Below are 17244 nucleotides of genomic sequence, written 5' to 3' on the forward strand. Positions count from 1 at the left end.
ATTTATTAAAAATCATTATCTGAAAAAAAAAAAAAAAGTTTGAAATTGTTTTTCTCCAGTGTAGTGCAATAAAACCTTTAGATCTACATCTATTCTCAAATCCTGTTTAATCCTTTGAAGCTTGAGATAATGTCTTATGATGAAAACAGACTTAAGTAACTCTAGAAAAGTTCCTTTTTACCAGGAAACCAGTGAGGGACACTTACTCAATCATGCACATGAACAAGAACAAAGTACCTGTACTAGTAGTAAAATAACCTCCACCTCCACATTTTGCCTACATATTAAATTATCATTAACAATGCACCAATGATGTGACATGTACAATATACAGGATTATTTCAACACTTTGACAGGAGCAATTCTGCCTTAGTGGCTGCATTTTACTGATTCTACTATGTGCTTATGCTCAGGTAAAACTGGAATGCAGGATTTATGTGTAAATGAGTATTTTTACAGTGTTATCATAACTTTTACTATAATATCTCTATCTTTTTTTTTTTTTTTTTTTTTTTTTTTAAGGTCGTGCCACTTTAAATTTAGGTCATACAAATCCCACGCACTGATTGGCCAAAATGTCACCACACACGCCCTCTGCTGTTCCGATCCAGCGTCTGATTGGTTCTCTCAAACATCACTCTCTCTTTTCCAATGAACGTAGGCCTGGGGCGTTTTTTCTCTCCCGTTTTTCCTCCCGCTGCGGCCGCATTGCTGAGAAGTTTCCAGCAGCCACATTTGAATGTCAGCGGCGGAGTTCGGACCTGGTTCCGCAACAGAAAGTGCGTGTTTGTCGCGGGGTCGGTGAAGAGTCAGTGGCCCGCACGGCTCGGCTCCACATCTGCTGCGGGAGGGGGGGTGGAGGCGGGTTGCGGTGCTGGTGGATGTTGCCCCCACGTTTCTTGCGGAGCGTGTGCTCGTGGTTATCTTTGTGTCCGCGGCTGCTTCACGGTTCGCTCGAAAACACCTGGAAGCTGGTGTTTTAGTGAGGAGACTGTTTTTCTAACAGACGAATTATTATTTTATTTTTTATTTTTTTTGAAGAGTTAGTGGAAACGTGGCCAGACAGCGGGTTGCTTGCCCCAAAGCAACATGCCCATCAGGCGTTTTGGGGGTCACAGGTCTCTGGTCTCTCAAACACCCAAGCTGTCCTACGGGTACGCGAAGATGAACGTCTCCAGAAGTGGCTACCGGGTGTTTTCTGCCAACTCCAGCACCGCCTGCACCGAGCTGGCCAAGAAGATCACAGAGTGAGTGTCCAGCTGTGGCAGGGTCCTGGGAGGCTGGGATGGCCTGCCTTTGTTACCTGTGCGCACCTGGCAGGTGACCTGAGGCGGGAGGGTGTGTGTGGTTTTGTTTAATGAGGCCGTAAACACACACACACACACACACACACACACTCACTGTTGACGGTGGGAAAACCAGAGGGCAGCTCAGGACTCTGACGTCCTCTGTTTCCCACAAGATGCTGATGTGATGGCACAAAATATTATCATACATACCTTAGTCCACAGCATCAGAGTAGAGGATGAGAGACACCAGTGTAATTAGAAAAATAATGTATAAAAAAACACAGTGTACATGTGATATTTTACTACATTATACACGATCAGCTTTGTCTCACAAAGTGCAACTTTCTAACAGGTTTTTTCCTTTTTTTTTTTTTTTTTTTTTTTTTTTTTTTTTTTTTTACATGCACTGCTGTTTTGGCAACTGCAACTAAAATTACTTCATAGTTCATCAAATCCATTATGTGCAGTGGTTGGACTGACATGTTGCTTTGCATTAGTACTCTGCACCGCCCATACAGTCCTGTACACTGATGAGGGTCATTTCTAAACACCTGCTATGAGATTTAAAACTAGTTGAACACTTTGATTCTAAACTTAAGCTCTGATATTTATTTATTGTTTATGAAGTCACTTTTGGGACACTGAATGTTGGCTGTTCATTTTGTTAAGTCTTTTTTGTTATTTACCTGAATCGTCATTGCCCTTAAAAGTATCATCACAGATTAAATGTTGTGCAGATTGTGCACAACATTTTACAGTGAAGATGACAGGTTTGATTGATTTGATGGTGAGAAATCTGGGTTTTTGTCCTCTGGGTGCTGGTGTGGGAGATTCAAAGGACCTGTCGGTAAGAATCATTGTGATGAAAGGAGCATTCTGAACATGCACTGCTCTGCAGGGCACAGGTGCTGCGTACTGGGTGTTATACAGGTTGCCAGACATTTTTTAATAGACGCTAATTAATGTGGCATGTGAATGTATTCTGGTTGAGTAGAAAAACAAGTGAGACCAGGTAAGATGCATCTGAACTATATGAAAACAAGAACAACAGAAAGTATCCGACTAACCAATCCCGATCTCTGCAAACACCAATAACTCCTCTTCTTCTTTGCCTTCTGAAATCAGGGAGCTGCCATGTTTTTTCCTCGCCCTGCAGACTTCTCGGACAGCCAAGCACAACTTGCATTACCCACAATGAACAGGAGCTTAGTTCTCAGATTTCCTTGTTTGGCAACAACAGAACATTATTAGGGAGATTATGTTGCCTTTCAGGAGCCGAGTCAAGTTTTCTTGTGGAGCAAAGGTTAACAAAGAGCCAACAGAAAAACTAATGCTAATGAATTCTGTACTGAATGTTTACTCACATGTGATAACTGGGCTGTGTGTAATTCTTCACTGAATGGGACCAACAGAGAACAGTTTGTGCAGCTGCAAGAATACTTGGAAGGGCAGGTCCCATATATTTTGTCTGCTTTGATGTGCCGTATTCATATAAATGACAGCAATATATCACATATTGGAAGGAGGTTGCGTGATGTAAACAGGGTGGGGTTGCAGTGACAGAGGCTTGTCTTGCCTGCCGGGATCCCTGCAAGCTGTACTGGCAGAGCCTCGAACTGTCACCAAGCCAAGTCCTCAAAGTTTAAAGAGCCATCAAGTTCATTATTTCTAACAGATGCTGTCATGTTTCTGTTTAGTTTCCAATCAGCGTTTGCCTGGGCTTGTTCAGACTTTCATGTCATGCAATGCACTAAATTACTATCAGCTTAGTGTAGGTCTGTGCCAAGTGCTTTTAGATTTAATGATATTTTTTTTTTTGGGGGGGGGGGAGGGGTTGGTAACAGATTCTTGTCACAATTATAGAACTGAACTTAACAGAACATTAAATTTGTAAGTTTCTTGTATGGTTGCCATGTTTTTCCCCCAAAAATCACTCCTAAGAATAAATTACCTTCCTACCTTTAGTTCACTGCTTTTTATAACCAGTGGGAATGACTCCTGCTGTCAGCACCCAGAAGTTATCAGAGCCCACAGGCCTGAAAATTTCTTACCTACTCTGACCGATACTTAAACTTGCAAAGTTTGCATGTCACAGTTTGGAAAGTTATACAAGGATTTTGTTTATTATTGATTACTCTGGCCATTATTTTCTTAACAAAAAAATGCTCATTGCAATGTCTGATCAACGCTCGAAAACCCAAAGAGATTAAAAATAATAAAACGGAGTGTGTGTTTGTTTTTCTCCAGACGCCTCGGTGTGGAACTGGGCAAGTCGGTGGTTTATCAAGAATCAAATACAGGTAATGCTGCTAAAAGTATCCTCAGGTCCCTGTTTTCCATATCAAATGTCTTAGATTAGTTCTGGTTAAGTGTCATCTCTCTTGACTTTGCCCTTTAAACAACAATGTGTTTTTTTGTTGTTTTTTTTATATGTAGAGACTAGAGTGGATGTGAAAGAGTCTGTCCGAGGACAAGATATCTTCATCATTCAGACCATTCCCAGGTGAGACAGAAGGATGCTCTTGATGCCTTAATGTTTTATATGATCAGAGAATCATATCACAGCACAGTTTATCTTTTACAGTGGTATTACATTCTCTGTGGCTATGCCAGTCCACTGCATTTGCCATTAACTGAAACAAGTCAAACATTTCTTCTGTGTGTGCTGTGATCCTGGTTTTGTCTTTTTATCTAAAATCATTCAGCATCAAGTCCAAATGAAGTTTACTTTTGTGGCAAGTTTTACTTTTGTTAATCAGTTATTTTCTACAAAGAAGAGGCGTGCTCTGAAAGATAACCAGAGGTCACAGGAGGGGGGCATCATATTTTTGAGTTTGTTACACTGAGTGTGTACAGACCCAGCAGGCCACTGACCTGCCTGTGTGGAATCTCTGGTTTCAACAAGCTGTCGAGGCCAAAGTGGCCACATACAGAGTCCTGTTACACCAACAGCTCCACACCTCTGTTAAGTTGTCAAAATAACAACCGTAGCGGTGGCTGATCAAAATCTCACTGGACAGTACAGGGTTTTGATTTCTAGCCAGAGAGATGTTGATTTTAAAAATGTCCTGTGAGCAAATCTCTTCTCACATGGAAGTGTTTTCTTGAACAGAATTCATATTTGGTTAATTATAGTTATGCAGATGATAATGTAGTTAGGTCTTTGTTTTTGGTCAGTTACATCTGCAGCAGCCAGTGCATCACAGTTATTTTTGGTTCAGCACTCACTGGAAAAGCCTGTTCAGGTGGCAAAAACCAGGCCATGGAAATAAAAACAGGTTAACCACACACTGTTGACTTGATTTACAGTGGTTTATGGGCTGAGGAGCTTGTAAAAAAAAAAAAACAAAAAAAAAACATTAAGCTGCCAGTTCATTGTTTACCTTCAGTTCAGCAATGGCAACCATCCCCTTGTGACTGATTGGCTCTCCTATGAGGGTGACCGTTGGATCAAACTGTTTGTGTACCAGCACAGTGCTTGTGGTCACATGATGATTTCTAATGTAGCCTCTTTAAATTAATGTGTTGTTTGTCAGAGATGTCAACACGGCCATCATGGAGCTGCTGGTTATGGCCTATGCCCTGAAGACGTCCTGCGCCAAGAACATCATCGGAGTCCTTCCCTACTTTCCTTACAGCAAGCAGTGCAAGATGAGGAAGAGGGGGTCCATCGTCTGCAAGCTGCTCACATCCATGTTAGCCAAAGCCGGTATGGGCAGCGTGTGTTTGTTTCCTCTGGCCTTACTGATTTGTCATTTATGCCCATGGAATGAAAACACAGCTTTAAGGTCAGAGAAATAAACTAATGTGACAAGCTGTGTACAACTAGACACTGTAAGTCCTGTGTGTTACTGCGACAGGCCGGGGGTTGTGTTTTGAGTTAGAACTTTAACAATCAAAGAGGAATTGCACAACAGCCAGCTCACGTATTCATTTATTATGGGATGTATTGATGTTTTAACTTTTGTTTGTCACCACTTTCTTGGCTGTGCTTTGTGAACTGCATCACTTAGAACTGTTTTTATGTTCCTGCAATTCCACACTATTAGTCACGAGACGCATATTTCGGATGTCGTACTCCAATTTGCCAAAACCTTGTACTCACTTTAGTGATCTGTTTTCACATTTTACTAAATGTTTCTATGGTTTATCCATCCCTGCACACAAACTTCCATGACGATGTATTTTTCTGCCATGTGACACCTGAGAGATCTGTCACTGCAGGAATTAGTTCTGAAGCCACGTCACCTGATGTGTACATGTCTGTGGTGTCGCAGGGCTCACTCACATCATCACCATGGACCTCCACCAGAAGGAAATCCAGGGCTTCTTCAGTTTCCCCGTTGACAACCTCAGAGCTTCCCCCTTCCTCATCCAGTACATCCAGGAGGAGGTGAGGGGGTGTTACTCAGTAATGTGGCGCCAAACTGGCACAGTGACACAAAAACGGAGGTTAAACTATATTTACTGCTGGTATGATCAAAGCTTAGTCAAATATTCTAGCAGTGAAAACAATGTGTCTCTTCCCTCAGATCCCAGACTACAGGAATGCCATAATCGTTGCGAAATCCCCCTCAGCTGCCAAGAGGTAAGAAGAGGTCACCTCTCCTACTCACGATGTCTTCTTACTGCCCTTTTCTTTCCATATTACTGCTTCATGTTTTTGCAGGTATGTTTAAGCTTCTGTGCAAACACCTGTCTGCTCTCTTTCGCCCATGTATCCGTTTGTATGTGTTGTGTTTGTCAGTTTCTTTGACTCTTGTGTGTCTGCGTGTCTGTCTGTCTCAGAGCTCAGTCCTACGCTGAGAGGCTGCGGCTCGGGCTGGCAGTGATGCACGGAGACGCCCATCATTCAGAGTCAGACATGGCTGATGGTCGAAACTCTCCCCCCTTGTTCCGCACCACCTCGGGACACACCGGTCTGGAGCTGCCATGTAAGACACACAACATGATAACAAGCCTGCTCTCAAAAGTTTTTCCTTGTTTCATCTTTGTCTTTTTTTCTGTAGTCTCTGACAGTCATTCACAGATTTAGGTTCAAAACATTGACTCTTAGTTAATTTGTTCATCTTCCTCCAAACTTGCTTTTCTCGGGGCGTTGTCTCCCCAAAACACCAGGAATGTGCCTTGTGTTTTTGAGTTCCTCATATCTTTGTATTTAATGTGGTGACTGCTCACAGAGAGGACCATATCCACAGCCGAGAGTTTCCACTACAGACAGGAAACCAACCTATAAAATAACCTGAATAATAACAAGTTTTGTTACTGTACATGGCCAACAATAAAAACCTAACTTCACTCTTTTTTTTGGGAGATGGGAAGAGCTCAGATTTCCAGCAGGGGGGTCAGAGTGCTTGAGCTTTGAGCTGTGTGATCATCAAACTGTGAGAAAAATGAATCCTGACCTAAACACACAAATCCTAAATCTAAAGTTAAGATCCCTAAACTATTAAAACATAAAAGCTGTTGTTTGTATCACGATCTTATTCTTTATAGGATCGTTGCACCTCTTGGTTCAGACCTGTAGCAGGAATGACCTTTGCTCACAGTTTCAGTCTCTCTCTCAGCTGCCTAAAAATGGCCAGCTTAAGATGGGAGTGAAGACTGTGTTGACCCTGCAGTAACACACAGCCCTGCCTCAGGCGTTGTTGTAGTCAGCTGTGAAATACTGCAGGCAGTGACTGACATCACACCTGTTTTCTTCCTCAGCCAGATTTCTCTCCCTCCTCATCCCGTCTCCTCTTCAGAACAACAATGAAGAGTTTGCTGTGGACACCACTTGTGCTGTGTAATGTTTTGTCTGTGTTTGTTGAATCTCTGTTTGTTTTAATATGTTTTGTTCCATCCTTTCTTCTGCCACAGCGAGCATCAGACATCATGTCCCTTTCCCTGGGATAGAGCTCCCAAGTATGATCATAATGCTTGAATTCATTCTGCTGCCTGTTGATTGTCTCTCTCTGCATGGAATGACTGGGATGAGTGACTGAGAGCTTCCACTTCATTTTACATCTGGACACACAAGAATTAAAGTGGCAATGATCTGATTAGAGGTTTTATGTCTGTAACATAAGCAAAGACACTTGTGTGGTACAGTTTGTGCAGCAATGATGAAAAATTCCTCTAAACATGTGACCTGTGGAGTGTCAGCAGGTACAGGCTGCTGCCCCCACGGCCCAAAGGATAAGTAACAGTAGCTAATGAATGAATGGATTTCAATCAGTTTTCTGATGTAGGAACCACCAGCCGAGGCTTTTGCAATAACTCCAGCCAGAGTCTGAATGACAACACACAAACCTCAACATTACATTTTACAGTTTATAGAGTTGATGAAATCATGCAGTGCAGCAGAGGGTCGGTCATTCCCCCACATGCTGTAAACCAGTGGGGCAGTATTTCACTGCGCTGCATGTCCAGGTTTCTGCATGTCTCACCCCAGTGCAGCAGAACTGTTAGCACTTTTTTCTTTGTTGAGCAAAGTAAAAGCTGCCTTCAGTATTCATGATGTCTATATATAATAAAGTTACTTCACACACTGACCTCAGCTGAGCCTAAGAAGGAATTTAGGGCATAAAATACTTTGTCCACATGTGTTGTCTCAGCCAGCATTTTACCTTTTCAGCACAGTGGAAATACAAGAGACATGGATCAGACAGGGAACTTTTTTTTTGAGAAGAAAATTCAAATGAATAAGGAAATGAAACAGTTGGAACACGTCTGTTCCAGGTTTGTCCACCCTACATACAAGGATGTGGCCACAGCAGACTTTGCTATTGAAGCCAATCAGTTTCTCTTTCGATGAGTCACAGTATGTGTCTGTTCGTGCCAGCTCTTTGGTCAGGGGGAGGGAAAATACTTTTCATTATCTTTGATAACAGGGACTTGCATTGTTCTATGTTGGATCATAGGACCAATATTGTTTTCCCCTGAGTGTCCCTGATGATTGTTGGAAGCCCTCAGTCTCACATCCTCTCAGTGGAAATGATTTTGGTTCTTATGAAATGAAGAGTTATTACTGAAGTGAGCAACAGGGGCATGATCAATGTGACCTGTTTATCCTGCCTAATTACCCAGTGGATGCATGAGAAACAATATATGATTAAATAGCTTTATCTGTAATGAATCATGCTAATTAATCCTCTTACTAGGTTTAGGTTGTGAAATTACATAGAACTTCCCACACAGTTGATTATGAAGTAGAAATTGTAGTTCATGAATTTCATAATATGAACAAACTCATGCAATGCAATAATATCCAGGCCTGACAATAATGTTTTATTTTCCTTAATTATTTTATATGTTTGAGTTGTGGGCTCAGAAACCGATACAAATGTATGTTTAAAGCTTCCTGTGCAACCCAGAAACATGTAACCACCATGATGTTTATTTGTAATTTTTGAGCAGAGGCCTTGCTGATCGGTCGGACTGACCTCTGAATGTGGCCTTGCTGCTGTTTGGAAGAAGGTTGTGGGCGTGGTCAGGGCTGCCGTGTGGGGATCCAACAAGTCGGACGTCGTGGGTTCTAGACGTGGATCGATTATTACTTGACATCCCTTCAATTAATTAACATTTTAATCTGAATATTGTGGTTGAGGGACTTCAGTTTGGGGGGGGGGGGGGGGGGTTATAGATAAACCCCAAGATAAATTGTTCTTTTCATAACATCATTATCTAATCTCTTAAAAATAGCATTTGATTGGATTACAAATAATGGTCGATCCTGGTCTGTGGTTTTGAAAAGAGGTTCAGTTCTACATCCACTTGCTCATCCACTGCTACACCAAAAGCAGTTACATGCAACGGAATTCAGCAGAACCACAAATTTGGCCTGCAGAGAACTTATTCTCATCAGTCTTTAACGTGGTTGGTGCTGTGGTAGATGGAAGCTTGTTGGGGGTCGAGCTGTCTTGCATGATGTGTGCAGGTTTTAATATAATCCTTTCTCACCAAATCTCCCTTACTTTTAACTCGCCTCAAGAATCCACTCAAGGGGTTTGAAGAATAGATCTCACTTCCTGTCCTGAAAAAAAAACTGTTCCTTTATCTGTCTTTCAGTGATGATGGCGAAGGAGAAGCCACCTATCACTGTTGTCGGAGATGTAGGAGGAAGAATTGCCATCATTGTTGTAAGAACTCAAGTTTTTATGTGAATTTCTTAAAAAAAAAAAAAAAAAAAAAAAAAAAAGGAGAAATCCAGTCCTTTTACTGAGCTGCATTTCTATGAGCGGGTCCCCTTTTTGTTTGCCTTGTGCACGCGCAATACACATTCCTGCCAGTGGCGTCGCACTGGTCCACTAATCTATAGGTAATATTTAATGTGCTAACATATGCATCAATGCACTGGCAAAGGCAGGGGGCCTTTAACATGGTCAGGAGTTTGCTTGTCTGGAAATGTGACTGATTCTTTTCCATGTGGCCATTTGTCAGTTTGTTACAGGTTTATTGGGGTTACTGAGTTCATTGCTGATGTTTCCCATAATGAGGGCCATCACATGGTATCAGAGCAGGGCCTCGCCTCTCTGGTATTTTCTGTGCTCAGTCAGATTCATGTTAGTCACGCCACTTCTCAAGTTACAGATATTAAAAAAGTCTCGGCATGTTCATGTTCAGGGCTCAACATTGTTCACAACATGATATGTTCACTTAAAAGAATAGAAACCTTAATGTTGAGATTAAGTTTTATGTGTTTTTGCTTCTTGGTCTTTATCCCTGTGTGATCCTGAACCCTGTGGTCCCTGCTCAGGATGACATTATAGATGACGTGGAGGACTTTGTTGCAGCAGCAGAGATCCTGAAGGAGAGAGGAGCCTACAAGATCTACATCATGGCTACACATGGGCTGCTGTCTGCAGAGGCACCCAGACTAATAGAGGAGTCTGCAATTGATGAGGTAGAATCATTTGTGGATGTTCAAAAAATTCTTATGTGTCATCCTGTCTTATGTTTCTAAAGTTAACATTCAAAGGCACATTAAAAAAAAGTGTGTGTGTTAAATGTGGGTAATATGTCAAAATTAAACTGATCTAATCAGTTATTTTTTTAGAAATAACAGAAACTTTAATGTGGTTTGTTTCTGCCATAGCTCATTTATAAATATATCACAGGAGCCTTTTACCTTCCTCCTTTGGAATGAAAAAAGTTTACCTTTGCAAATATCTTTAACTTGTTTGCTCATATTGGTTTGTCTCTTCTGAAACAAAGATGGATCCTCCCATATTTGTTTAGGTTCACTCTGTCAGACTTGTTATGTCTCCTCTTTATGGCTAATGTGTAGTGGAGATACGAAGCGGGAGAAGCATGAATGTTAAAAAAAAAAAAAACACCACAAAAGACATTTTATTAGCACTTTTTTTTTTATAACACTCACACTCACACAGTGTGACATCCTGTTTGCATATGCATTGGCTCTCATCTGTGTGTATTTATTATGAACCTTGTCACAGGGTTTTAGGTACTTTTTCCCCTGAATTCAGCCTCTCAGCAACTGTGCTGGTAAGACACAGTGAGGACTGGCTGTGATTACTGGGGAATGATAGTGACGTTTTCACTTATTAAATCTAAAGGTATCTTAGTTGAGGTAACATCATTTCCATGTGGCATTTGTCCTGTCTCAGTTATTCCCAGATTATGTTCCACCAATCACATGCTAATGTCTAGAGTTACAGATTTATAAAATAATAGAAACGCTGTTCCCTGTGCGCCTCCAGGTGGTGGTGACAAACACTGTTCCTCATGAGGTTCAGAAGCTGCAGTGTCCGAAAATCAAAACTGTGGATGTCAGTATGATCCTGGCTGAGGCCATCCGACGCATCCACAACGGAGAGTCCATGGCCTATCTGTTCCGCAACATCGCTGTGGATGACTGAGGCAGCACACTCATACACTTACATTCCTGCACACACACAGAAAAATGCATTAACACACACACACACACACACACACACACACACAAAGGACCAAGAATCCAGGTTACTCCAGTCCTGCTTGTTTTGCTGATAAACATGTCGACAGAAACTGGATCAATTTACTGTACGTTACATATGAAGCAACTCAAACTACTTTATTCCTTTGATATGTTACATAATCACACTGTACAGATAATACAAACTGTTTCACTTCACTAATGCACATCTCCATTTGGAGACATGAAAAACACAACATCATGTATCGTGCAGATAGAAATAAAATGGCAAATAAAACTTAGTAAAGTTGTCATTATTTTTTAACCTTGTCCATTTAAAATGGTAAAAGTCTGGATATACTTGAGTAAGTGAATATAAGTAGCACAGTGCCACAGCTGGCATCATGAAGAGCTGCTATGGTTTGCATTTTGCAGTGGAAGTGTGAAAAAATATCTGGAACTGTCAGAAATGTACAGTACAGCGACTTTGCACCTGAACCTAAACTTTCAGTAGCGGTTTCAGTCACAGCTGAGGCCGCTTGCTTCATGAAGCATGGAAAAGTGAGAAATGTCACACCGCAGTGTTCAGATGAAAAAGCTCATTGTAAAGCTTTTAGGGTTTGTACCAAAGAGCCCCGACTCACAAGTGAGTACTCAGATTTAATTATTGCAACATGTTTTTTTTTGTTGTTTTTTTTTTTTATATAATTCCTGCTGTGATCATAACATATCTAACATGAAAAGGAAAAAAATCTTCATTTGCTTCCGAAAGTAACTACATGAAAGATAAAACTTCAAGTTTAAAGCACGTATGTGCTGCATGTGGAGTCACTGTGGCGTAGCAGAAATAAATCACTGTCATTTAGCCTGTTAACGACATTTCCAAATGTAAATTCAAATTGTAAAAATATTAATTCCCTTTTTTGATTTGTGAACAGGTGACTCATTTACAAGTGTTTCTCACATTGACACATGACCTATAAAGGCTCAGGCAGAGTAAATATAGGCATGTGACACATTATACAGTTATTTTTACTCTGTTACTTAGGCTGAAAAAAAGCCATAAAAACTGCATTGTAGTGATCTGAACAGGCCTGAATACTACACACAGACTGCTGACATGTCATTACACTGTTTTCTAACTTTGCTGTGATCTGTCCAGGACCCTGAACTTGTTCTAAACGCCTCAGAGTCGCTTTAATCTGCTGAGGAGCTTTGACCAAGTCCAGGGGCGAAGACGTCTGACGTCTGAGAAACTGAATCAAAACTATATGAATGGCCTGTCTCACTGCAGCTAAAATCTGACCATTGAATGCTAATAAAAACAATGCTAAGATGAAGCTGCTCTATGTAAAATGGCTATTCTGAAGTCGTCAAATATCCCCCTCATACCCAATTTAAGGTAGAACTCTGCCTTCGGAGATGTCAAATCCACACACCTGCATGACAGTGAAGCTGCCAGGACTCCGTCCCTTCGCAAATGAACGAGAGCTCAGTGCGGAAGCATGTTTAAATGTGGACTGAAAGAGGAACTGCCCACAAACGTTTACTTGGCCACTTCCTCAAATTAAAACAGGAAACTTAGTTCAGTCTAATCTGATGGAGTGAGGTGGGTGGGGTGGGTGGGGGGTGTGGGGGGGTGGGGGGGCTGACTTGGACCTGAGCGCTACAACGGTCTCCGCTTGGCAGGTTGTGTTTAGGGGAACCGTGCACAGCTTTTTCAGGAACTGCACAATGATCCATTTAGTCGACTGGTCAGACAGGAGAACTGTTTGTACTGTGATGCTCAAAGTCGGTTGTTTTGCATTTAGTTTTGCTTAACTTTGACAGCTGGCCCCTCAGGGCCCGGGGCCAGTTAGTGTTTACTCCTCATTAATTGGGATGTCACTCTTGCTGTCATCTTTCATTGGACTCATTCTCCAGAGATGTGCAAAGTATTTGAGACGTTACCTCAGATGTTTAAGTTGTTCACTGCAGGTTAAAGTGTATGAAACGGCTCAGAGAAGCATCTCTAATACATAACAGAGCTCATACGCAGCGTCATTCAGTCCAGTTGCATCTGATGAGCAATAACTTCAGCATAGGTTTCTTCAGAATTTATTAAACTATGGACAACAGGAGCCCAGTGCAGTGAAGTCTGTGCTACCTGACTGGAATATAGAACGTGCACAAAAGCACTGTGATAAAAACATGAAATGTCCACATGTGAACATGAGGCAAACATACTGAATCTCTTATTGAGATTTATGTCACAGTTTTAGGTTGAAGCCTCATTGGAGACACTGATGGACTCAGGGGTTTCACACTGGATGGCTTGTGTGTTTGGCACCAACAGATGGCGACAAAGATTTAAAAATGCTGTTGGATGCAGCGGGCGGAGAAATCTGGAGCTCAGCCTCAATCTTGCATTTTCTTTCACTTTTCAGTTTCAGTTCACTGTACACGTTGATTTAATAGTTTGAGTCACTCGTTGCAATAACTTGAATACCTACAGAAACAAGAACAGCGTGGAGAACACGTTTAGTTGACTTACTTTTGTCCCATTTTCAGAGTCCGTGGGTGAAACTCAGTGTGACCTGGGGGTGGGACCACACCCACAATCAGTATTCACGCTTCTGTACGATGTGCACGCTGCCAGCGCTGTTACATATTTCACAGTCAGAGATTTAGATTATTTATTGCTTCCTATTGTTGGGTCATAATTTCTGCCTGAAAAGACATCAAGTCTGTCGAAGCTTCACGCTGAAAGTGACAGATTTACTGAGCCCAAGAAGGCAGAAGAAGGATCATAACCAAATATTAAATTCACCAAGTAATTGTAAAAATGGAAGCAGTCCTACAATACAGCACTAAATGGCTATTAGACGGTATATAACCTTTATGTATAAATGTGTGTTTGTTCATTAATTTCTATGTACTGGCACTTTCCCGAGGAGTACTTTAATTGATGGAGAATTTATTATTTGCCTTCAATAACTTAGTCCCTTACATATTATTTCTAAAAGTAAACTTGTTTCTTCATGATCATCTCAAGCTGCATTAACATCAACAATTTCACACAACAAATTTCACGTTTTATCTTTTATTACACATTTAGATCCACGTTCCACTTACATTTGTACAGCAAAGTGATAACATTTGTGAGAGAATGTAATTATAAAAAAGAATGAATTATAAAAAAAGAACCTAAAAACATAATTTTTTTGATGGTCATTTCAAAATGAAAAGTGCATTTACAGTTTACATTTGCATTTCACCACTTTTTCTTTTTTTAAAATAAGATTTATGACATGCTTAATGGCAAATTGTAAACATTATCAGGTGCTACAGGTGAATAAGTAAAACAATTTACATGAGAGATACAAGTTTTGCACAAACCACAACATATATACACACTTCCTCTCAGAAAACAGTCTATTAGCAACCGGCCAAATACCTTGACGTAAGTGAACATTTCAATTTAAAATTCAAAAGCTCTACATTGATCTAAACACCGGCAGCATGTCACCAAATAAGCAGCAACAACATTACATCAAGTAAACAACTGAGTAGTTCATGTGTCTTCCTTCAGGTTGGTCATTTTTCAGGCAGCAGTCTGTTTCAGGTCAGTCTTCACACCGTTCTGCTCCTCAGTCTCTTTTCCTCTCAGCTGTGAACTTCAAAGTGTCTCTGTTGGTCCAGATCACAATCACTTTACACCAACACTGACTGAAGCCCAGACTTTTCTCTCTCTCTCTGTCCAGCAGCAACGTGCTTCACAACAAACCCCCCCCATGTTCTCATCTGATGTCCCTTCATTTAAAACTCCTCTGTCCTTACGACAGAATACAACTGTTGGTCTTGTTCATGGGTGGCCGGAAGTCGGTGTCTTTGGGAAAGGTCTCCCTGCGTCTGCGTAGCGCGGGGCTGAGGCGGCTGGGAAGGTTCGCCTGCTGCAGCAGCTCCTTGAACACCTCCACCACGTTGGCGTTCTCCTTCGCCGAAGCTTCCAGGTAACTGTTGTTCCAGTCCAGCTCTACGGTCGACAGCACATCCTCGCTGGACACCTGCCGCTCCTCCTCCCGGTCCACCTTGTTCCCCACCACCACAATGGGTGTGTACTTGTCTTCCTTGATCTCCAGGATCTCGTCTCGCAGGCTCTTCACAGCCTCGAGTGACTCAGGGTCATCCACGGCGTACACCAGTGCAAAGGCGTCACTGTTTTGGATGGAGAGCTTGCGCATGGCAGGGAAGGAGTAGCTGCCGCTGGTGTCCAGGATCTCCACTGTGACCTTGACCCCGCCGATGTCATACTCCTTACTGTGCAGCTCCTCCACTGTGCGCCGGTGTTTGGGCTCGAATGTGTCTTGGAGGAAGCGTCGGATCAGAGCTGTCTTGCCCACTCCTGCTGCCCCCAGAAATACTAGACGCACCTGGGTCTTCTCCTTCACCTCCAGGGACATGCTGGCTTTTGGTTTTTGGTCAAAATGAATAAGAAAAATAAAAGTAAATGTCCCAAAAACTCACACTTTGTGGTTAATACTGCTGTTAAGTCAACACTGCAAATTTCAGCTCTGTCACTTCTACCTTCATAAATAATTTTCCTTTAAAATCTCCCCTTCAGCAGTTTCTTGTGAGTCTTGAGCTTCTTTCCTGGCTCGTTGCTTATTGAGTGCTGCGCTGTGTCTGTGATCCCACCACACTCTGCCTTTTATGCCTGTTTTGGTGAGAGAGCTTCCATGCCCTCGTGCGGTTGCAACCAATCAGCAGGAGGCAGCCTGTTGAAGTGTGGCATGCAGGCAGCCAATGACGGCAGAGCATGCAAATCAGTCAATTCAGCAGGAGAAAGGAGGTGAAAGCGAATAAACAGCAAGCAGAGCGTGGAAAACGGTGTTTGAGTAGGGTCCTGATTGTGCCTGCAGGTGGTCACAGAGAACCTCAGAGGGGAGACATCATCTGCCCATTGTTCTTACGTCCCTGTAAGGAGACATGCAGACATGGACCCGAGCATCAGAAACTATCTTTAAATAACCTTTTATTCAGGCTTTGTGAGGGAGATCGGAATCTGGACACTGCTGTTACTGATGTTGTGGTGTTTTCCTGCCTGTTGTGGCTGATTAACTTCCTGTGGTGTTTTATTTACTTCCTGGATATCTTTTTTTTTCCCGCACCACAAATGAGTACAACCACCTACAAAAGACTGATAAATGAAATTTACATAGTGGTCACATTTGTGATAAGATGCAACATGATGTGAACAGAGAACCTGCTGGTTTATTAAACTCATGTTTGGATTATTCTGAAGGTCATTTTCCTTTTTAGAAAAACACACTATAGATTTCTCTGTAATTCTATTTATATCGCCTTATTCCCTATATTCAAATGTTATAACAATGGCCCCAAATTATCAATCTTGGAATGAAAAGCACAGGAAAGTTTATTTGCATAGCACCTTTTTAAAAGGTGGCAGATAAAGGCAAATATTAAAAGATACGATGGCTTTTAAAAGGGTAAAATAAAAAAGAAGATATAATTGAGATTAAACTGAATAAAACAGAATGAACAGATTTTTTTTTAATTACAGTCCAGGGTAAGATGTGAATGAAGGGTTTGCAAACACAGAATTTTTAAGCTTCAATTTTTAAATGAAGTCTGTGTTTGAGCAGACCTCTTTTTTGAGGACTTTGTTTCAGACATTTCTCCAGGTTTTGCCCCAGATGACCTGAGGGGTGTGGATGGTTAACAACACAGCAGCAGATCAGAAACGTAGTTTGGTTTTCACTGCTCAGTTCTTGGACACACAGAGCAGAGATCCAAGAACCGGAGTGACGTGCACCGTCTTGGTCTTTGGGTGGAACCTGGCAGCAGAACTGAAGCCTGAGCTAAACTGTGTGATTCCAGGATTTTCTTCCTGTGGTGTTAATTCTGAATAAGTGAAAAATGCCTTTGCAAACTGTCCTTGAGCTGATGACACTGAGCAGAACTCTTGGGAGAGCAGCTTATAGATCAGTGCAGTCACACATGGCAATGCATGACTGTGTGAATCACCTTCAGCCGTCCTCAGTGTCCAATTATATA

The 17244-nt window shown here is 41.8% G+C and overlaps 2 protein-coding genes and 1 long non-coding RNA gene across 4 annotated transcripts; 1 reads left to right on the top strand and 2 right to left on the bottom strand.

Moving 5' to 3' along the window:
* The first annotated feature begins 698 nt into the window (after positions 1-698).
* LOC139636410 (phosphoribosyl pyrophosphate synthase-associated protein 1-like) lies at positions 699-11489 on the top strand. Of its 2 annotated transcripts, XM_071504477.1 has the most exons (11): positions 699-1247; positions 3537-3589; positions 3726-3792; positions 4826-4998; positions 5567-5682; positions 5822-5877; positions 6078-6223; positions 7152-7196; positions 9342-9412; positions 10030-10176; positions 10994-11489. In XM_071504477.1, exons 1-11 carry the CDS (start codon positions 1090-1092, stop codon positions 11150-11152), a joined length of 1191 nt encoding a protein of 396 aa, XP_071360578.1. In that variant the 5' UTR covers positions 699-1089; the 3' UTR covers positions 11153-11489. The 2 variants fall into 2 exon arrangements, with proteins under 2 accessions (XP_071360578.1, XP_071360579.1); XM_071504478.1 differs by lacking the exon at positions 7152-7196 and having other exon boundaries at positions 701-1247.
* On the bottom strand, positions 10608-12698 carry LOC139636412 (uncharacterized). Its single transcript, XR_011694396.1, has 2 exons — positions 12580-12698; positions 10608-11178 (listed from the first exon to the last, which is right to left on the bottom strand). It is a non-coding gene; the product is annotated as an uncharacterized lncRNA (long non-coding RNA).
* Positions 12699-12909: 211 nt separating this feature from the next.
* LOC139636909 (GTP-binding protein Rhes-like) lies at positions 12910-16537 on the bottom strand. Its single transcript, XM_071505325.1, has one exon. The coding sequence runs from the start codon at positions 15627-15629 to the stop codon at positions 15003-15005; it is 627 nt and encodes a 208-aa protein (XP_071361426.1). The 5' UTR covers positions 15630-16537; the 3' UTR covers positions 12910-15002.
* Between the last annotated feature and the right edge of the window lie 707 nt (positions 16538-17244).

This window comes from Trachinotus anak, unplaced genomic scaffold, assembly GCF_046630095.1.
Source record: "Trachinotus anak isolate AG129_WGS33_773 ecotype Australia unplaced genomic scaffold, CSIRO_AGI_Tana_v1 ptg000019l, whole genome shotgun sequence".
Classification (NCBI taxonomy): Eukaryota; Metazoa; Chordata; class Actinopteri; order Carangiformes; family Carangidae; genus Trachinotus; species Trachinotus anak.